This window comes from Lissotriton helveticus, chromosome 4_1 (assembly GCF_964261635.1).
Source record: "Lissotriton helveticus chromosome 4_1, aLisHel1.1, whole genome shotgun sequence".
NCBI classification, from domain to species: Eukaryota; Metazoa; Chordata; class Amphibia; order Caudata; family Salamandridae; genus Lissotriton; species Lissotriton helveticus.
In genome coordinates, this window is record NC_136063.1 from 157,776,514 (window position 1) to 157,802,594 (window position 26,081).

Genomic DNA, 26,081 nt, shown 5'->3' on the forward strand with positions numbered 1-26,081 from the left:
ATTTTAATATCCCTAATTAGTGGTTACCTAGCAAAAGCGTGACATATAGCTTTATTTTACTTACCAAGTGCTTTTCATTTTCTCTTGCCACGATGAATACATACACTTTAATGAAGCCTAAACACACATGCTTCTTTAATTAATGTCTATTATTATAGCACTACATTAATACGACTTGTTCACAATTGTTAGTATGTTATTTACGCAAATGGCAATTAGTTCCCACATGTAATGTGAAATGTCTAAATGCATTTTGTTAGTTAGTTACTCATGCTTCATCCTTTAACTCTTCCAGCTCAATTTCACCCATTTTGCGTTCCATTTGTTTTCTTTTTTCTATATTCTTTTTCAATTTTCTTTCAGCTCTTTTTCTTCTAATACAAATACATCCTAATCTTATCAGTAATACTATCATTATTATTATTGTTGCTGGTATTAGTATTTTCCTAACTAATGAACTACCTATTTCAGCAAACCAATTCTTTACATTAGAAAAACTTTTACCAAGTTTCTCTAAAACACCATCAACCTCCAGTGGGATAATTTCTTTATGCAATTCAGTAATATTTTTAATATACCTTTGTATATTCCGACTTTTGTCAGGAATATAAGTACAACAATGTTGCACTCTCAATATTCCACACTCCTCTTTCTTTTGCCAATAAAATATCAAGAGCAAGTCTGTTTTGCATTACCATAGCTCTCATGGCAACCATTTCTGTATTTACCATTAAAAATCTTCCACCTGTGCTAGTTGATAAATGATCCACTATTGTTGACAATTTCTGATTTTTGTTTGCATTAAATGATATACCCACTGCTGGTATCAGTGTTCCAAAAATATCACCTACAATCTCTAGAAAGGTTTCCCTTCTTCTACGTGTTAATGGTTTACCTATTTCACGAACTCCATTAGTACCTCTATCTACATGAAATTTTTTAGGAAAGACCAAACCTACATAACAAGTCCCATACCAATGGTCTGGCAATCTATAATAAGCTTTTTTACCACAGATAAAATACAATCCAGGAAATGCAGGATCTTTTCTCCCTTTATATACCCATCCCCCAATAATTCTGTAAGTGTCTTTGCAATTACTTGCTCCCACAAAATAGTTATCATACACTGTATTGTCTCTTCGAATATAACATTTTCCCTGTTGGGGAAGATCTATTCCCAATGCAACATTAGTATCACTTTTTACAACATTTTCTTCACCAAAATACAATGAGGATGGTTTCAATTTACTTGCACTAGCCTTTCTTTGATAATCTAATCTTCTATCTTCTGCCATTTCTAAAAATACCTTTTCTGCCTTTTTCAATTTACATGATAAATTATTTTTGTATGCATATTCTATTGTTAGTTCATCAATTTCTGAGAAAAATTCACCTAAAACTTTAGCAGGTTTTACTTTGTTCATTCTATGTACTACAGGAACGTTAGCCAAAATGTCATCAACATCAGAATAATAATACTCTAATTTCCCAGTTTGATAAAATAAACTAGCTATAACACTGCAAGTCATTCCATACGTCAAAGGAAGGTGATGGTAGGTCACACCCTCTGATACAGATGCAGGCACTGCATACAGACATAGCAGTCTTGTACATCCATAGTTTCTACATATTCTTTTAATAATCTAGAAAAAACATTCTTCGAAAAATCATTAATAGATTTATCTTTGTGTAATTCGGTTCAATCTATTAGTTCTACATTATTCTTTGCATCATGTATTTTCTCACTCTTATTATCACTTCTATTTCTATATGAATTCTCAAAATTTGAATGAAAAGGAATCAATATTGCTAAAATAATCCATATCCGCTTTAATAAAGCAGTACATATTAACCACATTCTACACCATCTGCGGAACATCCCACTTTTAGATGTATTACTTGAAGGCTTTTTTTTTTACACTTACAATGTCTCTTTTAACACTTACAATGTCTCTTTGCCACTTTCCGCACAAAATATGTGTCCTTTTAAAATCTGTTACTTTAGTTATGACTCTTTCTTCTTATTCCATTTGACCTTGTCTTTCCATTTGCCACTTATATTGTCTCAGTTTTGAAATCAAAATTCTTTTTCTTTGCCTTTGTCCTTCTCACTCACCAGAGTCACTTTGGTTTCTTTCAATTTCCGGTATGTCAGGTAAGGAGATATACACCCACTCAGGTGATTTGTACTTTTGATTTGGTCTCCTTACTCTTTTAGGTCTTTGCAATTTTTTTTTATTCTTTTCCTTTTGACCTTCTTGGCTAGATATCTCGTTTACTTGTTCTTGTTGTATTCCATTAATATTGATCAATTTGAATTTTAGTCCTTTGATTTCTGTAGGCCAATTATCTCCCTTTTTGGGCTTTTTAATCACTTGTTCAATTGTTTCACGTTCAACTTTCCAAGCCCTCTTTCTTGGACTTTTTCTCAATGTGTTTTCTCCGTCACATTCATCAGACTCAGTTTCAGATTTGTTTTCACTTCCTCTTATTTTGAACTTTATTATTTCAGATTCAGCTTCTGAGTATCGTTTTCCTCTTGTCAATTCAGTTCCTTTACAAGGAATTTTTCCATAACTGGTGCTTGGAATCTCATCCTTGTCATGAGTTACTTCCTTTTCTCCAGTTTTGAGATCGATATTCCTTTTCTCAGAACTTTCTGTTTGACTCTTAATTTCTCCACCTTTACCAGTTTTATTCTGTTCTCTTTCAGTGTCCAAACTGGTTTCTCCTTTTTCCAGATGTCGACTTACAGGTCGATCTTCAAAATCTGGAATGTCATTTATTTCAGTTTCTGTTTCTGATGCTGAACTTGTATCTGATATCTCCAGATGTCGCCTAACAGGTCGATCTTTCTTATCTGGAAATTTGTCTGCTGTCTCCTCCGCATCAGAGTCTGAACTAGTCTCTACTTCTTGTAATTGTTGATTCTCAGGTTCTGGTACTCAGATGGTGTGGCTGGCATGCACCCACCTTTTAACACCTGCACATTTCACTGCAGTCGTGCTGACCAGAATCACCTGTCTTGGCTTATCCCAGCGAGGGACCAGACACTTTCTTCTTCTGTGTATTTTTATTCGGACCCAATCTCCAGGACTTAAATCATGTGTTGGATGCTTTTCTTTAGTACATGCATCAGCTCCAACCTGGTGAAACACAGAATTTATTGTGTCAGACAAGCCCTTGCAGTAATCCAGTATGATATCATCATTTATGGGTAGCAGTTTGTTGACAGGTACAAATGCTTGTCTCATTATTCGTCCCATCAGTATCTCATGTGGACTTAAACCAGTCTTTCTGTCTGGAAAGCTTCTTAAGGTCATTAGAATAAGTGGCAAAGCATCGGGCCATTTCAGTCCAGTGGCCAAACACATTTTTCCAAGTCTGTTTTTAATTGTTCCAGTAACCTGCTCAACTACCCCAGAAGCCTCTGGTCTGTAGGTGCAATGTCATTTCTGTTGAATATCCAGTACTTCACAAATCAATTGTATCAATTCATTTTTAAAATGGCTCTCTCTGTCAGATTCAATTGTTACTGGAAATCCGAATCTCGGTATCACTTCCCTTAGCAAAAGCTTTACTACCGCCACTCCATCATTCCTCCTTGTAGGGAAGGCCTCAATCCATCTTGAAAATAACCAGATGATCACTAGGACATACCTCAGCTTGTTGCATGGAGGCATTTCAATGAAGTCTAATCGGATTCGTATGAAGGACCACCCTCCCATCCTATGGTTCCCAAACTCACAACACTTTTTCTTCCTGGATTCAATTGTTGACAGACCAGACATCGTTGGCACAAACTTTCAGCTATTATTCCGAACTTTGGATTATACCAAGTTTGTTTGAACATTCTCATCATAGCATCCCTACCTATGTGTGCTTGACCATGGTACATTCGGGCCATATTTGAGATCATGCTATCAGGCATAACTGGTCTTTCATCTTTGTATACCCAAATTTCATCTTCCTCTCTTTGTCTGCAACCTGATTTTATCCATCTATCTTTTTCCTCATCATCTGCGTCATCTTGCATTTGTTTCACTTCCTGCCAGGTCTCAACAATGTTAGTGAGCATTAAAGGACTTGAAGTATGTTCTTTTTCTCTGTCCCGAAAATTTGGGGCACAATATTGAGCAATGGCATCAATAAATCTATTGCCTTCAGTAACATAATCATCTCCATTTTTATGTGCAGCACATTTCACCACTGCTATGCTTTTAGGCAGCTGTATTGCCTCTAACAACATCTTCACAAACTCACCATTCTGAATAGGTGATCCCGATGGGTCATATAACCTCTCTGAGACCACAGTTGCCCATAATCATGGACCACACCAAAACCATACTATCAGTCACTATGGTAACCCGGACATGCTTTCCCAACTTGCATGCTCGAATCAAAGCAACCAATTCAGCTACTTGAGCAGAACGTATCCCTTTCAAAAAAGATGCTTCCATGACATCAACCACTGTACATACAGCATATGCAACACTTCATCTGTTCTCAAACAGGAACCATCAACAAACAGCACATAATCTGATTCTTCCAAAGGTTCATCTTTAATATCAGGTCTTGGTTTGGTACAATACTCAAGCACATCCAAACATTTGTGATCGATATCATCTTTCACCTCCACATCCAAAGTACCAGGTAACAAAGTTGAAGGATTCACATTGACACATCTCGCAACTGTCACATTGTCTGCACCCAAAATCACCTTTTCATACCTGGTCAGGTGACTATTGGTCATTTACTGTGTTTTAGTTCGCGTTAAAAGCATCTCCACTGAATGTGGCACATGCACGTTAACTGGATATCCCATCACAACGCCTTCACTTTGCTCAAGACTCATACTTGTGGCTGCAACAGCTTTCAGACACCCAGGCAATGCTTTTGCTACTGGATCTAATACTGCTGAAAAATATGCAATGGGTCTTCTCATTCTTCCATGTCTCTAAATCAGAACTGATAATGCACACCCTTCTCTCTCACTGCAATATATTTCAAATTCTTTTTCATAATCAGTCATGCCTAGTGCTGGTGCTTCACATAGACTGTTTTTCAATTGTTCAAATGCTTCCATTTCTTTTTCATTCAGCACTATAGGATCTTTTACATCACCTCTTGTCAATCTCTGTAATGGTTTTGCAATTAGTAAAAATTCATTTATCCACTAACGACAGTAACCAACCATACCCAAAAACATTCTTACATGTTTCTGTGTTTCTGAGGTCACTTTTCTCACTCCCTTTCCAATCTTATGACCTAGGTATTGTAATTTTGACGGGGGCACCTTATGCCCTCCTTCTGCTCATTGGCTTAAAAATTCAATACTATCTGAAATGCAATTTATTTTCTTTTGTTTTTGATGCCACCAATAGGTTATCAATATATTGGAAAAAAACTGATTTTCCTGGCATGTTTAAGCTTTTTAATAACTTTTTTAACATCTGATTAAAAATTGAAGGACTTTCAGTATACACTTGAGGAATTCGGCACCATGCCAAAATAGGTTCTCCAAACCGAAATGCGAAAATCGGTTGGCTATCTGGATGTAATGGAACTGTAAAGAATGCATTGCATAAATCAATAACAGTATACCATTCTGCATCATGTGGAATTTGATATAATATCACTCCTGGATTTGGCACAATTGGACAACATGGGACAACTATTTTGTTTACCTTTCTCAAATCTTGTACAATTCTACATGTACCATTTGGCTTTTTCAGTCCCATAATTGGTGAATTACATGGGCTACTCGTGATTTCTCTCAGAATTGCTTGTTCAATAATTTTGTTAATCACTGGGGTAACTCCTTCAATTATTTCTGATGTCAATTTATATTGTGGAATATTTGGATATACAGCATCTTCCTTTATCGTTATTTTTACAGGACTTACTCCTTTCATCAGCCCTATTTCTTCTCCTGTGAAGTCCCACACCTCTTCTTTAACTGTTTCTTTTAATTCATTTGGGATCTTTTTTCTGTCAAATACAGGGACTGTTTCACTTCTTTCTGAATCAATTATTGACATCGTCATTTTCAACAGACTATCATCATCTGCTGTTTGGAAAGCTATGCCATCTGGTGAAAAATAAATGGCACAGTTCATTTTACACAATATGTCACGTCCAAGTAGATTTACAGGACTACTGTCACATACTACAAAGCAATGCATTTCTTTGAAGTTACCAATTTCTACTTCTACAGGTGTGTCAAAGGGGTTTTAATTTGTCTGTTCGTCACACCTACAACTTGGATTACATCACCAGAGAGAGGAAGGTTTTGAATTTCTACTGATCTTACTGTAGAACGGGTAGCACCTGTGTCCACTAGGAAAGTAACATTTACACCATTCACCTTTCCATTCACAAAAGGACCAGATTGATCTACCTCAAGAGTTGCGCCAAGATCGCACTCCACTTCCTCTCCTAGGCTCCATCAGAAACTTTCATCAGATTCATTTCCATCCGATCTTAACCAGAACTGCAGAACAGCAGTCACATGTGGTGATCTTTTTACCTGTTCTCCTTTGTAGAATCCTGTCTCTGCACTGTATTTCTGAAGATTAACCCTCTGTGGAAGAGGTGGCAATGGCACCTGATTCTGTTGAGTGACTACCTGCTGCTGTGGTGGAGATTGTTGATTTACCTCATTCTGCACCTGTGGATTCAATGATGCATTTTCCAGATAAACCCTTTGTGGTAATTTACACTCATTTTTCCAATGCCCCATTTTTCCGCAATTATGACATGGCCATTTCTTTTTATCCTCATCAATATTCATTTGTCCTTTTCCTTTATTCTGATTATTTTAAAATTTCATTTGGCTTCCATTATTAATAATTTGTGCCTCTTGTTGCTCTGCCACCTTTACTTGTGCCTACATTGCTTTCTCTTTCAAATTTTGCTGTCTCGCTTCAATATCATCGCTACAATATTTTGCATATCTCCATACATCATCCACCGAGCTAGACTGCCAGCACATCATATGGTATCTTATCATGTCACCTATTTTAGATCTCAAACCAAACACAAATCTATATACAAAATGACTCATATCCTTTTCACTTAGGTTTTCATACCCACTATACTGTTCGAAAGCTAGAAGCAATCTTTCAATATATGCGTATACAGATTCTTTTGATTCTTGAATAGTTCTATCAATCTTTAACCAATCAGTTTCTTTTGGTGGAATTTTATTTTTCAAAAAGGTAATAACTTGATCATATTTTCTCATTACTTCTGGACCTGGAGCACCTATTTTTGCATCTCTCGGATATTCTTCCTTTGGCCAATCAATTGTAATTTTACATTCTGTCCATAAATCTGCTGGTACAACTATGTCAAATAACCCATCTAAATTTTCCCACAAAACTTTTGATACCTTCACAAACCTATCTACTTGTCTATACCATTCAACTGTTTTTTCTCGCAATCTTAGGAAATCATTTGTAAACGATAATGTATCCAAGGTACATGAACATAACCTCTTCCTGGTATTTCTCTCATTGGTTATTCTTTGGCTACAACCGGTTCTTTCTCTTTAACAAGGAATGCTAACAACGTTTTATTAATAATTTCTTCCTTTTTCTTTGTCCATCTAATTCTATTCATCTACATCTCCCCATTTCCTCAGTAATACAATTAATTCTTTTATTTGGGTCAATCTCCCTGCTGTATTCATGTTGTCTATATCTTTTTTAATAAAATCTACTCTGTACGGTTTTTGCAACATTTTTACCGTTGCAAATTCTATACCTAATTCATTTGCAAGTTCCTCCAATCTGTCATGAAGATTCTTAGCTCTCCATGTTATACTTTTACTCATAAAAATCAGCTTTTCATCTTGATATGTTTTTAAGTTTTCTGTTCCAATTGTTCCTATTATCAATTCTTCCATATCTATTTTTAGCTTAGCCACATCTAAAACTGTAGGTTCTGTATCTTTTTACTGTATCGTCTTAATCCATTCATTTAATTCTTCAACTGATGGTCCTACTGGAGTTTTGATTATATCTAAATTAATTAAACTTTTCTCTGAGTTACAGTTGCTGACTCTGCTCCCATCTGTATTTTATATATTGGACTCTGATTCATAGTTACATTTGGTGGTGGCATTCTACTAATATTCTGTATTTCATTCAGATCTGGATAAATCTTTTCCCTGACTTGTTGCATACTTGAATTTAAAGAAATAGTTAACGAATTCTCATCTATTTTCTGATTTTCAAAAACCGGTATTACGGGACCTATAGTTACAGGTACTGTCACAGCTTCTACATGTTTAGTTAATTTCTTAATTTTCTCTGCTAATTCTTTTGTTGACCTCTCTAATTCTGATGTACTCGTTTTTTCATCTTGCATACATTCTGGTTTTTCAGAAATATGTTTTTCTTCTAAATGTCTTTTTGGGGTGTCTACTATATCATTCTCTATTGGCGGTGCATTTGGAGTTACAGCTGTAGAAGTTGTTTGATACAGTGGAGGTCTTCTATTTAAAATGCTTTCCAGCACCTCATCCTCTGCATCACTCATTCCATATCCGCTTCTTTCGGAAACCTGATTATTTCTTTTCTCTGTACAGTTTCTTCCTACAGTCTCATCCACTGTCCGTACCAGATACATTCCATCCCACATATCAGCACACCTCCATCTTTTCATTCTACTCTCATGCGTAGATCGCCAATATCCTTTAAAATTTCCATGTCTGCCATCCATATTTCTGAACCTTTCTTCTTCTTTAGCATGCATTTCATCCTCCCATTCCATTAAAGCCTCAAACTGAGTCGGCCTAGTCAGTCGGTTCAAGTCTCATCATTTCTTCTCTCAAATTTCTCAATACATCTGTACTAAATTAACCTGTTTCTGGGAATGCCAATATTCCATAATTTTTAGTGTATTTTGCCCAATTTTCCAACCATATGCAAGTATGATAGCCATATTTTGCCTCATGTAAGATGCAGGCTTTTTTAGTGGAGGAAGCAGTATTCCCGCGCTCATAACTACTTCCTTATACTTTCTGAATAGATTCTTTTTTTAAAAAACAAAAACGTTTTTTATAAAAAAAAAACAGACATCAGCAATACAACGAAATTTCAGAGGGAGTAATCCATAAGGCATCATCGGTACAGTAGGTAAGTGACAGTATACGATCATATAGGGTGGAAGGTCTAGTGTAATGGGGGGTCATCGGTAGTAGGAGTCAGAGGAGGTTGACATATTTCTCCACGATATGAGTTCCACAAACCCCATACACAAGACCATTTTTTGGGACATCCACAAGATACATGCACAGTCTTTTCTCTGAACATTGCCCAGTTCATGTCTTTTTCCCAATCCTGAACTATTGGTAGGAGCGGCGCCCCCCATCGCTGGGCAATATTCCTCTTGGCCAGCATTAGTCCCAATGTAGCCCACTGTGTAAAGCAGACTTTAAATCGGTTGGTTCCCAGATGTTTAAGAGACACCTACGGGCTTCCACACGGTGCCGCACAGACAAAACAGTATTAATAATGTCATGAATTTCGCGCCAATAGGGTTGGATCAGTTCCCATTCCCAGACTATGTGGAAAAAGGTTCCCAGCTGGCCGCATCCCCATCTACAAGCACCCCCATCCGCACCAATTGGGGCCCGTTACATATACCCTATGGAGAAATTTTAGTTGGACAATTCGGAGACGAGCTGGTATCGCCACTACCCTGGGAGAGGAAACAGCCTCCTGCCACTCCTCGTCATCCATCTCTATGCCGTCTACGGTCCACTTCTCTCGGAGGGCCCGGAGAGGGTCCGAGATGTTGTTGACTAATTTTTTATATATCAGTGAAATGGTGCTGTCAGGGAGATGACCATCCAGTATTCTATCCTCCAGTGGGGATGATTCCGGCCACGTGGTCCCGGGCCGTAAGTGTGTGCGGAGTGTGTGTCGAACCTGCATATAACGGAAGCGCTCCGACTCGGCCAATTTATACTGTTGCTGTAGTGTGGCGAAAGACTTAATGTCTGATTTGTCCCACAGATCGCCTATACGTGTGATACCTATGAGATCCCATTTATCGAATCCCTTACTTCTCCACAAAGTACCCAGTTGTTCAGAGTCCCATAGTGGCGTTGCGAGCGTTAGCGATTGGTGGTCGCATGCCAGACGTGCATTGCATGTTTAGTGGGGCCCGTAAGTGGATAGCGCTTGAGCCTAGAGTAGAGGGCTCTACTGAAGGTCCCTCCAGAGAGGAGCCACCTATCCATGTTATAACCCGGGTCGCAGGTTTGGGCATGCATGCAGTGGTTAATGGAGGACAGATGAGACACCTAATAATACATCTTAATATTGGGGAGGCTGATGCCTCCATCATACCAGTTCAGGGAAAGTTTGCCGCGGCCGATACGGGGCCCACCGTTCCACAATAGATCCCTTTTAAGGCTCTCGACTTCCCTGAAATATGACGCGGGTATCGGGTCCATAGAGTTCTGGAGTGCATATAGGAACCGGGGTAGAGACATCATCTTAAAGAGGGCGGCCTTACCTTGCAAGGAAAGGGGTAGCGATTTCCATCTATCGATGTCTTTACGCAGCCGAAGCAGAGGAGGCTGGAGATTGCGGGAGTAACGAAGAGAGGGATCCAGAGAAAGAAAAAATACCCAAATATCGAAATCCTTCGGTACATGTTTTTGAATAGATTCTTAATTTTCTTAAACCATGAAGGTTTCTCTCTATCTCGTTCATAGTATTAATCAATTTCTCCCATATTCCTTGTCTCAAAACAATCGTACACTTGCTTTCAGTCAATACCGCTATTCTGACCAATCCCAACGCGTCTCACACCAATCAGTATTGTCTGCGTCACACAATTTCTGACCTATTCCAGCGCGCCTTCACACTAACGCATCAATCAGAACTGTATCTGTCACAGTCACGTGGACCAATCCCAGCGCAACTCTTTTGACGTCAGCTTCTACTCCTGCTTCTGCTGACCTCTCCTTTACAAAACTTATCAGCACAATATTTTTATATTTTATACAACTGAAATCAGTTAGTTACAACACAAAACATTTCCATTCGTCGGTTTCGCTAAACCAAAGTGATAGTTTGTCCAAACTTACAAGAATTCTGTATTTCCAGTAGCACTTACCTCTTCTCTACTACAGAATTTTAGTTTCGCAGGTAAAGTAGCACTTCCCTCTACTTTACCCTTCTTTCAAGCTTAGGGGAATACCTATTACTCTCTCAGAGGTAAGTTTTAGTCGGAATATGCAATTGATTCCTGTGCTTTAGGCCAAGATTTCACAGATTGCCTACGCTATACATTCACCACTTTCACACGGAAAATGTCCCTAACTGTAACACACGACGATGTTACTACTTTGCAACCAGACCATATAATGTGTGACTTTGCTTGCCCCATGTTCCTCTGCCTGCAGACAGAGTGACCAATTTCCTACTTCCCCGATTCGGTAAAATCCCGTACGAATAGCCGTACGGAGCATTTTTTCCGTATGAATAGTATCCTCGAACGTCCCCGTACGTACGATGTAGTACGATGCGTACCCAAAGCAGTTCTCCGTCCGAATCATACCAAAGCCCGTACGACTCAATAATCCGTACGAACGGCATTCAGAACACGCAGTATGCGATGTCTGTACGGATCGAAGCAACATTTTCCGACCCAGCAAGTACGATTCGTCTAGTCAACACTCCGTACGACTCTTTTTCTACAGGAGTTAAACACGTCCAGAAAAGCAGAATTTGACTCGAAATGCATACAAAACGGACCCCCGGGTACGGTGCATACACCCCATGATCGTAGGCGTACGGTTCGTACACCCCATGATCGTAGAGGTACGGTTCGTACACCCCATGATTGCAGGGGTACGGTTCGTACACCCCATGATCGTAGGGGTACGGTTCATACACCCTATGATCGTAGAGGTACGGTTCGTACACCCCATGATCGTAGGGGTATGGTTCGTACACTCCATGGTCATAGGGGTACGGTGCGTACCACCCATGATTGCAGGGGTACGGTGCGTATGTGATTGTGTGGCTCTCTGTACGAATTGCTCATACGCGATGTTTACCGTACGAATTGCGTACTCATTCCCCCGTCCGGATCGTACTTGGCGGGTCGTACGGCATGTTTAGGATTCGTACGGTTCACTGTGAGGGTCCATGTCGTACTGATTTACCCTTGCTTTTTGTACGGTTCGCAAAGATTCGTACGTATTTGTTTCCTACGGATCGTACTACGCGATTTGGACGGATTTGTACTATTCGTACGGAAAGGGCTACGAATTCGAATCGACGTACAGATTAGTTTCCCGAATCGGAATCGACCCCATAGTGTTAAAACATAAAACATCAATAATCAATAAATCTCCAAACTAACCTATAGAAACCATAACTCTGCTACCAAGAAATCTGATCCAGCGGAGCTCTATAACAACCTTTAATACTCATCTCACTTTACTCAGGAGCAATTATATTTTACTCAACGGAGGGGCCCATAACACTGCGAGTCACACACACACACACACACACACACAATTACTCCTAAATCAGAGATGAAGAAGGCGAGCTGCTGGTTAGCAGGGAAACTAAGCTCATATTTTGTACATTATATACATTATAGAATTTTCTTTACATATGCTAATCTGTTACCTGGAAAACTCTACATCAAGGTACTCTACTATTTGGTCAATAGATCATCTAGTAGAAGTAAGTTGATGGAGACTAAGACTAGCTTAATCATAGTAATCCTATAACTTTAGCATTTTATTCTGTCATAACATTTTAATAAAATACAAACCACAACTCGAGTTTTAAATTTCAAATTTGAATTTATCTACGTCATTTAAGAAAAACTGAACTTTAGTGTATTTTAGACAAGCAAGAAATTAAGCATTTATTTAGTACATGTTAAAAGAAAATGAAATTTAGAAATATTTTACCAAGTTCTGTTATATGAAAATAACAGAATTGCACGAGTCTCAATCTGCCTCTCTATTCTCCTCAATGCCTCTCTTCCAAAACAAAAACTCTGCATTCGATCATCTTCATTGCTCCAAAAAGTTAAAGTCCAAAAATATTTCAAAGTCTCTAGCACCATAAAATTGTTCAAACCAACAGCATGTCGTGGTGCAAAATAAATCCAGGAGCAAGCTTTTATTTTCATCCTTTCGAATAAGCTCTTTTGTACCCTTTTTCACTAACTATATAACTTAAAATTGAAACTTTTAGGGTCCACAGTTTATTCTGATTGGTCCATCAGAGAGGTGGCTATGATCACCTCATCCCATCCTTGCACAAACCAGTTTTCCAAAATGCGTAGTCATCCTTAACATGTTCTTAACATGTTCTCATGGCAGTCATCTCCATTTATGCTTGTTATTCACTTTTTGTTACATGATTTGCCAAGCTGACCTTGACATCACTTTGCCTTGCGTACGAGTCATTCTGCTTACTCGGAATGATAGTTTTTCTGTTTACCTCCCACCATTCTAATAAGCATGACATATAGCTTTATTTTACTTACCAAGTGCATTTTTTTTCTCTTGCCACAATGAATACATACACTTTAATGAAGCCTAAACACATGCTTCTTTAATTAATGTCTATTATTATAGCACTACATTAATACGACTTGTTCACAATTGTTAGTATGTTATTTTCGCAAATGGCAATTAGTTCCCACGTGTAATGTAACATGTCTAAATGCATTTTGTTGGTTAGTTATTCATGCTTCAAACTGTTATGTTGGTTATAGTTATGCGAGTTTAACTTCACAGGGGGTATACAAAAAATGTTGTCTCACCCATGCTCCATCACCACGTCACCCCTGTTTGGACACAGCTACATGCAAATCAGTCTTGACCCTGTGCCCATGGAAACAGTCCAGCGCAGACGGCCAGGTCCTCCCTGGATGAGAAACAAGCATCCTGAGACCGGTTTCGGGGTATCACCCCTCATCAGCCAGGCTAGCTTGAATCTATTGGCAAAGCGAGCAAGGGACCTACGACTGGGCATACCCTTAGCCACTTGTAGGTTGGAGCTTGGATACTGGGAGGTGAGATCCAACGGACCAGCCATTTTTGCTATGCACTAAGCTCCATGTCTGTGCCTTCAAGAAGACAACTGAGTCCTTTTGAAAGCACTTCATGAACTCAGGTATACATGGGGTGGACATATTATATAGAGGGATGAAGACCAGACACCTCCTTGATCCTCTAAGAATCTAGGGCATCTGCAAAACTTTGCAAGAGATTACCATTTTCCTTCTTCTCCCCACTCACCTTGCTTACCTTGTCTCTGCTCAAACTTTATCTCCTTTCGTCTTTCTACACTAGTGCTGCCCTTGGCGGACATTCCGCTGGATGCAATATCCATAGATGACATTGGACCTGTCGTGGCAAGCATCTTCCATTCCCCTGAAGGTTACCTGGGCAAGGCCATTGGACTGAGCGCTGAACGCCTGACAGTCCAGAAGTACGCAGAGATACTGTCTAAGCACATGGGGAAGACAGTGCTGGATTCCAAGGTGAGAAGCATACTGTGTGCAAATAAAATGTAAGAGAAAATTGTAGGATCTTTTATAGCTATGTGGTAAGAGCAGATGCCAGAACAACCCAGTGCAATTCATCTGTTCCAGGTACTGTAACTATCTCCCCGCCAGAAACAAAAAAACAGGAGAATGCTTACTTCCAGTATTTGTGCTTTTTCTGTGCATGTGAAATCCCCATGTTGTGGAATTGGCTCAGGCAGTTGACACCAGTTACCAGCTGGTAGTGGCTGGGCAAAGATCCGAGAAGCACAATTTCGTTTGAACTCCTTGCATTAATAAAAGCTGAAACAGGGACAAATATCATTTCTAACCATACTAGCCCTACTGCCCTGCTCTAATTGTCCTCTAAACCAGCAGCTACCTTTGTAAAATAACAATACAATCAAAATGAATGGCCAGGTTTTTGATGCAGTGATTTAGGTAACACAGTGTTTGGAATTTATTGGTTGTACAATTATCCCCTATAACTAGTTCCTGTGGTGTATCTTCAAGAGTTCTTGAAGGAAGTTCCAAAGGAAGGGATTTTCTGATTAATATAGCCACTCCCCATCCCACTTGAAGTCAAGGGCAGTAGAAACCTTTTTATGAAGTGTGTTAGGCCAATAATATTCAGTGAAAGGATGAAGAGGTCTTTTGTTTTGCTGAAGACATTAACTGACTACATCCAGAAAAGCCGTACTGAGAAGAGAAGGTACTAGAGATGACACCACACCATAATATAGTAGAAATACAAGGTGCATGCCCACAGGTATGGAGTGCAAGTGCTGAGGGGTGGCTTGGACTCTGTATTGCTGAGAAAGGCTTACTCAAAGAGATGGTGAGAGTAAAGGAGTACGGCTTAGTGCCTGTCAAATTTGTGAGTTGTGCACCAGTGGAACCCAATTGTTTTCCAAGAGTGAAGAGAGACTTGAGGAAAGTGGTGGGAATAGAGAATGAACAAAAACAGGATCAAGAACGACCAAAAAAACGCTCAATATTGTCCTTCAACCGACAATACTTTAGACCAGATATTTAGGGGAATGTGAGGACAGCAAACCCACCTGTCATGAATTCTACCATGAAACATAGGCTGGAAAGTCAAATCAGTACATAAATTCTGGTGTTACAGTCTTATATTAGCAGTGGAAGCACTTAACCTGTTTGACCCAAGCTAATGAGTAGCTGTTTATCACATGCAGAAAAGCCGATTGTCATTCTACATCTACGTATATCCTAAACAGGGTCAACAGCAATTAAGTTCCGACAATGTGCCCCTGTATATGTTTGTTCTCTGTGTAAGGTAGACACAATTCCTTCCCCTACCCCAAAATGAACAACATAATGAGCTAACATTAACAATTAAAAAGTGCATATCAAATCACCATTTTGTGTACTTCTCATGTCAGCCATTCCATGGGACCAGCTATCTGATTAATCACCCAGAGCGGGCCACGGGTGCAGTGTCTGTTATGATCAGGAGTTCTTAAGAAGTTATTTTAAGTGTCTCTGGGTTGTTGTTGTCTTCTATTTTTGTTCCTGTCCCCAAAATTCCATGGCAGATGACAGCATAAAGTCGCTCTCTTTTCTCCAGGTGTTTGTCGGTTGTATGAGAGTTCTTTGTTGTTTGTGGGGTTGGTGGGGATTTTCTGGCTGCAAAGTCTGCATCTTTGATGAATGCATGGGGTCTGGTAACATTTCCAGTGAATGAGGTCCTCATATTTTGTGATCTTCCCATCAGTCGTTACCAGCATTGTAGCAGAATCAAGTAAGCCAAAGCCGATATTTCACTTTCTCCGTCATGACCTGAGGAGTAGATATGTCTTCTGCTTTTGATCGGTTGTACACCAGACGTTCTGTGAGATCTATATTTTGTGTCCTTGAAATGAAACGGAGCCATGTTTTTTAGCCAGCTCAATCACTTGATGTGCGTGTAATTGTATCAGAAAACATGCAATTGTTTTTCTTTTTCCAGGTTGCGTGTTGCATTCAACATCAACTCTCAGAAGTCTGTTACCGTTGTGCTCGCATCCGAAGGACGGTCTAACTTTGACAGCACATCGCCGCTGTTCGACGTTCTTATCGACTGTAAGACTGACCTCAATTCTGAAAACAGGTACGGCACTGCCGTCATGCTCTTTTTCAGGGTCGGCATACGGCAAGACCTCGATCAATGTCAAGATCTCACAGTCAGAAGTCATTCGCCATCAGGGTCACATCATTTGATGTTAAGATCATGCCACTCTTCGGCGTCAAAAAACTCTGCTGCGAAGAGGCATGCCTCTCCTAGAAGTTCTCCAGTGCAGTCTAAAAGACAGTGAATAGCTTTGAGCACCCCTCACTCAACGTCGAACATAATTCAGGTAGAGATCTCGCTGGTCTGGTTCACTCCAGCATATAGAACCTTCCTCCCCGGACCAGGATATATGTCTTCCACCAATACGACCTGTTATCTTTCCTTCTGATCCTCTTCATATTCCTGCACAACCTCTTAATATTTCGCCTGGGCAACAACACTCAAGAGTTACATCAATGTTGCCTATCTGCAAGTGGAGAACTCCTTCACCTATTAAATCTCCCACAAGCCCCAGACCTCCCAATCGCCCACTATTACTGTCAACAATATCACAAACAGGATCTCCAGATTCCTCTTCTTCTTATACACCGTCTCCCCCTCGCTCTCCATCTGGATCTTCTCCTGTTGATAACATTGTCACTTTTTAGGACGCTCTAGCCAGAGGCGCTTCTAAGCTCAAAATACAAGTTGATATTCCCCAACAATCAGTATCGGTTATACTGGAAACTTTGCATCATAGAGCCCCACCAAGGCCTCTGTTACCTCTTCTTCCAGGCCATACAATACTCCTCCTCAGGATGCAGACTTCCTCAAGGCTGATCCTAAACCGGTCACAAGAGTACACAGGAAACATGCCTCTCCTCCGGAGACCACAACTCCACCTGACCAAGGATGCAAACAAATGTATGCGATTGGAAAGAAGATGTGTGGCACAGCATCTACACATTAACATAATGCCAAGTCAGCAGCACTATTGGGTAGATATCACAGAAATATTTGGGAAGGAACAAAGCCGTTCATATTGGATCTGCCAGATCACAGACAATACGATTATATAGAAATGATCAGAGAGGGCACTCTCATTTCCAACCATTCCATCAGCAGTGCAGTTGACTCTGTTGATCTGTATGCTACTGCCTTTTGCCATGGTATTTCCATTTAGACGTACAACCTGGTTGAGTCTCTCCTCTTTAAAGCCAGATGTACAACTGAAGATTGCTGATCTGCCTTTCTCCGGATCCTCTCTATTCGGACAGCACACGGAAGAGGATATGTTACGAATTAAAAATGAAGTGGAAACGCTTAAGGCAGTAGGTTTAGAAGAGCAGGAAAAATTCTTCAAACAATTAAACACAAAGATGAAAGTCTTTTCTACCATAGGGTTCAAAACCCTAGGTTGCTTTACCAATGCAACAACAACAGAGACAGCCTCACCGGTATTTTCAAAGCTGATAACAAAGACAAAAATCCTCTCCCAAAAAACCCTCGCAAACCAAGGGGAATATTTTCTCAATCAAAACATTGAGGATCACATACTCCCTCCAGAGTTACCCACTCTGGTGGGGGAGCGGTACAGTCTCATTGGGAAGAGTGGCAAAAATACCAACAGACAAGTTGGTCAGAACAGCTACGCTCTACATTTCACCAGCGCCCCGCCACCAGTCCCTTTACAACAAACCATTTTGGCCCATTTGCCCGATCTCAACCAAGAAACCTCTGTACTACTCCACATGAAGGCCATAGAGCCTTTGGACGATCCAGCATACAGAATAGATCGTCATAATATTCAACCAAGTGGGCATCTTGGAGCACTCTATGGGGGAAATCGACAAACGCCTTTCACACCCGACCTCAACCGCACTCCAGATATGGCAGGGGGAGGACAAAGGCATTGGGTTGGCAAGACAAAATGACATTACTGATCCCATTGTGGGACTCCAATAAGCTGGGTCTGATGGTGCAACACATAGGCAGGTGGGACATGGTTGGGATCGCCAAGGTAGGCGACCTCTGGGAGGGATGAGACATCCAATCCTTTTTGCCCCTGTAGAGGGACCACTAGATGTAGGGGTCAGAGACCTTTAATTATCTCCAGATTACCCCTGCCCTGAAAGCGGCAATACCGAAGGGGACGGCGCTGCCCGAAGCTTCTCCACTGGAGGACAGACTGTAAGATGAATACTAAGATAAAAAAGTGATCTCCCTAGTGTACCACAAAATCATAAAAAATTTCCAAGATCCCCTCTCAACTCTTAGGACTCAATGGGAGGAAGACCTGGGCACTCTTGAAGATGAGGAATGGCTGGAAGCTAAGACCTTTCCCAGGGAGTTTGTCATACGCCTGCGCTTTAGACTGGTGCAGCTTAAGATCTTACATAGAGTCTACTACGCATGTGCCACTTTGGGGAAAATGGAAATGAAGGCCACACCACTGTGCCCCAGAGGGTGTGGACGGGAGGGTCCTTTCTTCCACCTACTATGGGATTGCCCAGCCCGCAGGAGTATTGGGTATGAATATTGACGAGCATGAGACAAGCATATATGGTAGAGGACACCAAATCACTGAGATGGTACCTTCTAAATGTATGGGGACACTCGGACCTCACAAGCAGTAGGCGTTTGTGGGTGACATTGGGATTCATGGTTGCAAAATGTAACATCGCACGAAAATGGAGGGCAGTGACGGCTCAACTTTGAATGAGTGGAAGGCAGATATGGACTGGTGCATGCTGGCGGAGAGAGCAGTCAATGAGAGTAGGGGCTGCCCTAAAAAATGGAATTAGATTTGGGGGAATATCGAGGAATGTTGTGCAGGCTAGTTGATAGACTTAGATAAGACAAAGAAGCAACAGAACCGGATGATTGAGGGAAGAGAATGGGGGGGATGACTTGAGAAAAATCAGCTATGGTATGTAATAAGAGCATAATTTATCGTTACACTAATGTCGCATCAAGCTATTGTGATATAACTTTTTTCAATGTAAGTGGCAAGTTGCTGTTTCAATAGGAATTGAGACATCAGAGAGGCAAAGGAGTCTATTTCAGATACTTCTTGGTCAAAAAGAAAAATCCCCTCTTCAGTTTCAGGCAATCCTGGACCTCAATTTCCTCAACAAATTAATAAAGAGAAAATCATAATGCTTTTACTGCTCAAATCTTCCCCACTTGAGAAATAACTATTGGCTTTGTGCAGTAAATTTACAGGATGCGTATTTTCATATTCCCATACTTCCGTGTCACAGACATTTTTTTAGATTTCTAGTGGACTCTCACCACTATCAATTTGCGGTGCTACCGTTCGGAGTCAAATCATCAACACAAACTTTTTCCAAATGTATGGCAGTGGTGGTGGCTCTACAAAGAAAACAAGGTATTTTTGTATATCCATCTCTGGACGACTGGCACATCAGAGCAGAGTCTTTTCACAAAGCAAAGGAGGACTACGCCACCACAACATCTCTCCAGGAAAAATTAGGTCTCCAGGTCAATCCACAGATATCCATCACAACACCGGTGCAGTGCCTCACATTTCTAGGAGCTACTCTAAACATTCCAAAAGAAAGTGTGTATCCTTCCGAGGAGAGAGTGTTTTCAATTCAAACAAAATGTTCTAAAATTCTACAACATACCAGGCTCACAGTTCGCTAGGCAGTGTCTCTACCAGAAAAAATGGCGTCCTGCATCAACAATGGACCTCTAAAGGAATGTCTGGAAGATCAAAGGTCTTAAGGAACAGGCCTCTGGGAAGATCGGATCCTTCCCACACCTATCCCTTGCATGGTGGATCAACCCGAACAATCTGCTGAAGTTAGTTCCATTTCAAGAAACAACCCCATCTCAGATGATCATCACAGATGCATCTCTGAAAGGATGGGGGACCTAGACCTGACAACAACAGTGTTACTGGCCCTCAAAACGTTTCTTCCATCTCTGCAATTGAAGGACCTCATGATTTAAATAGTCAAAGCCACCACAATGTTTTACATCAACAAACAGGGGGGATCAATGTCCAAACAGTTGTCTTACCAGGCACAAACAGTGGTTTCTAGCGAGAGGACTCTCCATTACAACCTTTCACGTCCCAGGAGTTCTAAACATGGAAGTGGATTTCCTCACCTGCTTCAATAAATAAAACCAGGAGTAGGCCCTCAGTAACAAAGACATAGATGCTATCTTCCAAGAAGAGGGCTCCCCCAACTCTGGAGTTGTTCTTAACCGCCCTAAACTGACAAAGCCAAGACTTTGTATCGAGAGCTCCAGAATCGAAGTCTCTGGGAAATGCCCTTTTTATAGATTGGTTGACTCCATTTCTGTAAACTTATCTGCCAATTCTGCTAATTCCGATGGTGATTCAAGAGCTACTGAGATCACGCATCACAATGATCCTCATAGCTCCAGATTGGCCAAGACAATCGTGGTACACGGACCTAATCCACTTATTCATAGCCCACCACAAGCATCTCCTGCTAAGGTCAGATGTGCTCTCCAAGCACCGGTGAAGAATTCTCCATCCCTCGATCCAATCATTGAATTTTGCACCTTTCCACAAGGGCTTGCTACTCGTTTAAATGGAAACGCTTCTCTATATGGTGGCATTCAAACAACTATGATCCCATCACAATGCAGGAAGACATAATTCTACCTTATTTACTACACCCAGCCACTTCTATCCTGCAACTGCCCTCTTTAAGAGTTCACTTAGCAGCTATCACTGTGTATAGTAAATATCCAACTCTAGAATCTTTCTTCAAGATCCCAGTCATTAAGTATTTTATTGGAGGCCTCAAAAAAGGTTTTCCTCCTTGCAGAAACCCCTCTCCTCCTTGGGAGCTAAATATAGTTTTTTTCCAAATTAATGGATCTGCCCTTTGAACCGATTCATTAAGCATTCCTGCAGCACTTATCATTGAAAACTGTCGTTTTGGTTGCAATTACCTCAGCTCATAGAGTTAGTGAATTGCAAGCTCTATCCTCTATAGTACTCTATATAGATTCCACCACAATAGGTTTGTTTTACGTATACAACCTTCTTTTTTGCCCAAGGTAGTATCATATTTCCATCTCAATGAATCTGTCACTCTTCCTACCTTTTTCCAAATTCCACGTCTGCAGTTGAGAGAACATAACATTCCCTAGATCTTAAAAGAGTCCTTTGTTTTTACTTAGACAGATCGAACTCTAATAGAAAATCTTCCCAACTTTATATAAATTATGAGACAAGATTTATAAAGTTCAAAACAATCCATATCTAGGTGGATAGTTTCATGCATTACCCTATGTTTCTAGATTGCCAAAAAACCTTTACCAGGCAAACCTAGGGCTCACTCAACAAGAAGAAAAGCTGCGACCACAGCTTGGGTGAGGCAAGTACCTATTCAAGACATTTGCAGGCCAGCAACCGGGAGCTCTCTGCGCTCTTTCACAAAACATTACTGTTTGGAATCAGACAATCAAGACAACTCTAAGTTTGGGCAAGAGACTTTAAGGAACCTCTTCAAATAGGTTTTATTCTCCTATGTTTTTCTACTATCTTTTTCAGGAAGATTCCCTTGTATGACCTTTGCAGTCTCACAGGATACATATCTATAAATACCCAACAGCTGCTTTATGACGTTTGATTAGCTTGCCATTCGATTCAAGGTTTATGACTATCAATGAAGATCCCACGATGCAGAAGGAAAGGTTACCTACCTGTAGATATAGTTCTGCATTGTAGGTATTTTCATTGAAGTAATAAATACCCTCCCTCCTCCCCGGCTGTCAGGTTGTAGTATTATCCTGTTCATCCCTTAAAAAAGAACTGACTCTCATAGGCAAACTGCCACTGCAGGGCATTGTGGGATGGGGCCCCTCTGGGATTGTTAAAGGTACAGGTCTCATTTTGTACTTTCTAGTGCACAGGCTTAAAAGGCTTGTGCAAAGCTGTCGAAATGTCCTCAGACTCTCTGTTACATGTACATACTGCTTTAGACATCTGACCACAAACAGCTTAGGTTGTAGAGAAAAATCAGGGATCTCAATGGCAGTAGAGGCATTTTTGGTATGTCAACCAGTCTCACAAGAGACAAATGCATGGCAGAAAGATCTAGCGCTCTATTATTAAAAAGAAGCCAAACATAACAACATTACCAATTTTGCTGACAACAGTTTCAAGTTTTAGCTGTCATTGTCCTCCAATGATGCTATAACCTGGAGAACCATCTCTACATACCATTAAGTGGAAAACCTTGATGGATGTGTGAATCTGATAATTTTCAATAATTTACAAACCAGCAGGTGCTCCCAAACTGGTTTACCTTCTACTTTCCGATGTCCTGCTTATATAGCTAATCCATATCCATTAATAATTATGTTAGCCTTCTGTCCTACTGCTAAGGATGCCAGAACATTTAGAACACCTGTGATGTGAGAGAAAACGGGATTGATACCCCGCCCACTACTTCAGGTTTCCTAATCTGACTTTTCGATATATGTTGTATCTTTTCCCCAGGATGTTCTGATATAAGTAGAAGCTGGTTCAAAAAGCCCAGAGGGTCCCGCAACAGCTGAGCAAATGTTTGAATATGAATTGGTCGATTGACTGACAGTTTTAGGAGTGCCCTCCACAATGGCGTTACCAATTTGGTCCTTGCCAACTATCTACCAATCTGGAAACACATCTTGGAATCATGAGAAAAGGTGGAAAAGAATAAGGATTCCCCATGGACAAATCCTAAAAGCATCCATTGCTAGAACTTTGGAAACTGATCTCGAGCTGTAACATCTTCCTTACTGAGCTGTCAAGCGAGACTCAAAGAGGTCTAGGCTCCAAGGACACTGTGTCTTGTTCAGAGTCTGAAATACTTGGTGATCCAGACACCAATCTGCTACTGTATTATCCATTCCAGGTAAGTGTTCTGCCTAGAGAGATATGTTCCTCTGAGGTAAAAATTCCAAAACGGACCTGGCTAAACCAGCCAATAGCTTTGACCTTGTTCCTCCGAGTCTATTTATTTACCTGACATCTGTAATGTTGTCCATGCGAAGGAGGATTGCACATTTGATTTTTGCAAAGCTCTTGATTGCTAAGGAGCCTGCAAGAAACTCTAAACAATTTATGTGCATTAAGGATTATTTACTGGACCATACTCCTCTGCTCGAGTAACTGCCACATCTTGCATACCATTCTTCCAGACTTGCATCGATCTGATTCTAAGACAGGATCTGGGGACAGTGGGAAAATAGCTTGCCCATTCCGTGTGTCTACACCATTTAACCATCGTCTTATCTCCATCTTTTGACTCCTGGTCTATAGGGACTGTTTGTGAGTATTCTAGACCTCTGTAAAGGTGCACTATCTTCAGGTGCTGTAGAGCCTTGTAACAAAGGGGGCCTGGATATATAACGGCATGGAGTTCCGCAGATACTGTAAATGGTTCTCTTTCTCCCGTAAAACAAGACTTTGGTTGATATTTGCTATTTGGTCCTTTGAATAGGGATGAGTATTGAGAATTTTATTTGTGAGAGACTTCTGTGGTATTTGTTCTCCCCTTTTCTCTCTTCCTTGGATAGCTCTGTATTTGCTGATTAAGCAATATGCTGTACATTATGTGGACTGTGGGGAAGGGGAGATGGACATCTCGAGTTGGACTCCTACGTGAATGTGTTGTCTGTGTGATATTCCTATATGCCAATTAAGTTATTTAAAAGGGGGGTGGGCTGGAACAATTGCCTGAATTGATGAAGAGGGCTGGCCCACTAGCCTTTTCAACTGACCGAGAGAAATATGATGTTGTGAACATTTCATCCTCAACTCCTTCTTTATCTTCTTTAACTTTTCTTCTGCCAACATAACAATGTAATTTTCGTGATCCAACAGAAATCCCAAGAATTCAAAACATCCGGGATACTCCATTAATTGAGAAAAGTGGGTTCTCTATATTCTGTTTGGCTCACCTCCTAAATTACCTTGGGGCTGTATGGTCAAGATGGTAACAGACAGCTTTAAATACCTTGGGATATATGTGACGTCGGACCCGGATAAGTTCCAGGTGCTCAATCTTCAGCCACCGCTGCAAAGGCTACGAAGAGATATTCGGCGCTGGAAGACGCTGCCACTCACCCTGCTGGGTAAGGCGTCTCTTTTCAAAATGATGGCTCTTCCTCGATTCTTATATGCCCTTCACAATATGCCATATCATGTACCCAACTCCTACTTTAAGGCAATAAACTCCAAAGTTACTAATATCCTATGGGACAATAAACCTGCGAGGATAGCCATGTGCAAACTCGTTAGGAGCTGGTACGACGGTGGCGTTGCTTTGCCCGATGTCCGAGCATATTATTGGGCCTCTCAACTGACAGTCAATCAGTGGCTCCATGTGCCTGATACTGACCCAGCATTTCGCTTAGATAAGGTGGTCCTGGGAACTGGGGGAATGAATAGGATGCTATACAATAAGAGGAAAACGAAGGGGCTCCCGGGACCGCCTTTACACACGATTCATGACTGGCACACAGTGACACGACACCTCGGGTGGGCCGATAAGCTTACGCAGCACACCCCACTATGGGACACTGGTGGACTGGAAACCCTGGGAAACAGAAAGGGTTTCAGAAATGGAACTTGATAGGAATCTCCCGGATAGATGACCTATGGAGGGAGGGCAAGGTGGTCCCCTTTACTTACCTGCAAGAACACTATGAGATGGCCCCTGGGGAACGGTTTCGATACTTGCAGGTTAAGCACGCACTAGAAACAGCAGTTCCAGAATTGTCCTCCTTAGAAGACCGACTACTAACTGACTATTTGCATAAGAAAGCAATCTCCCTTGCATACCAGAAACTTATTAATAACAAGACCGACCCCCTGACGCGACTCATCTCTACGGGAGGTAGCCGTCTCCTCCAAAATGCGCCTCGTCCAACAAAAAATACTATATAGGACCTACTACACAAGAGTGACTATGCATAAGATTGGCAGAGCCTCGGACCAGTACTGTTTCCGCAACTGTGAGGGAGTAGGCACATTCTATCACACTTTATGGGAGTGTCCGGGGATCACATGGTACTGGACAGCAGTAATGGATACCATCACGGAAATTAGCAGGAACATAGTTCCGCTTTCTCACAAATGCTGCCTGTTGAACACATGGGAGCCGATAGACCTCAACCATACAGACAGACGGTGGGCAAGAACGGGGATGATGGTAGCAAAACAGAGCATAGCTCGGACCTGGGGAGCAGCGCAGACCCATACAGAGACAGGGTGGTGTAATGACATAGATATGATCATGCTGGCTGAAATGCTACATATGTCCACAGAGGGTGCCCCAAGAAATGGGGGAGAGTATGGGGCAAATGGAATGAATACAGAGGTTACATATGTACCCCCCCCCGTTATAGACCATTGTTCGGACAATGAGATGTAATAAACGCAAATGTGTCATTTATCCACTATTGTACATTGAAATGCCTGATGAGATGT

General features: G+C 41.0%; 1 protein-coding gene across 1 annotated transcript in view; it reads left to right on the forward strand.

The window, feature by feature from the left end:
- LOC144827965 (nmrA-like family domain-containing protein 1) overlaps positions 1-26,081 on the forward strand; it is a 57,531-nt gene that overhangs the window by 17,400 nt on the left and 14,050 nt on the right. The window contains exon 4 of the mRNA XM_078686121.1: positions 14,348-14,538. Within this exon, the coding sequence (XP_078542247.1) occupies positions 14,348-14,538 (191 nt within the window). The remainder of the gene's footprint in view (positions 1-14,347; positions 14,539-26,081) is intronic.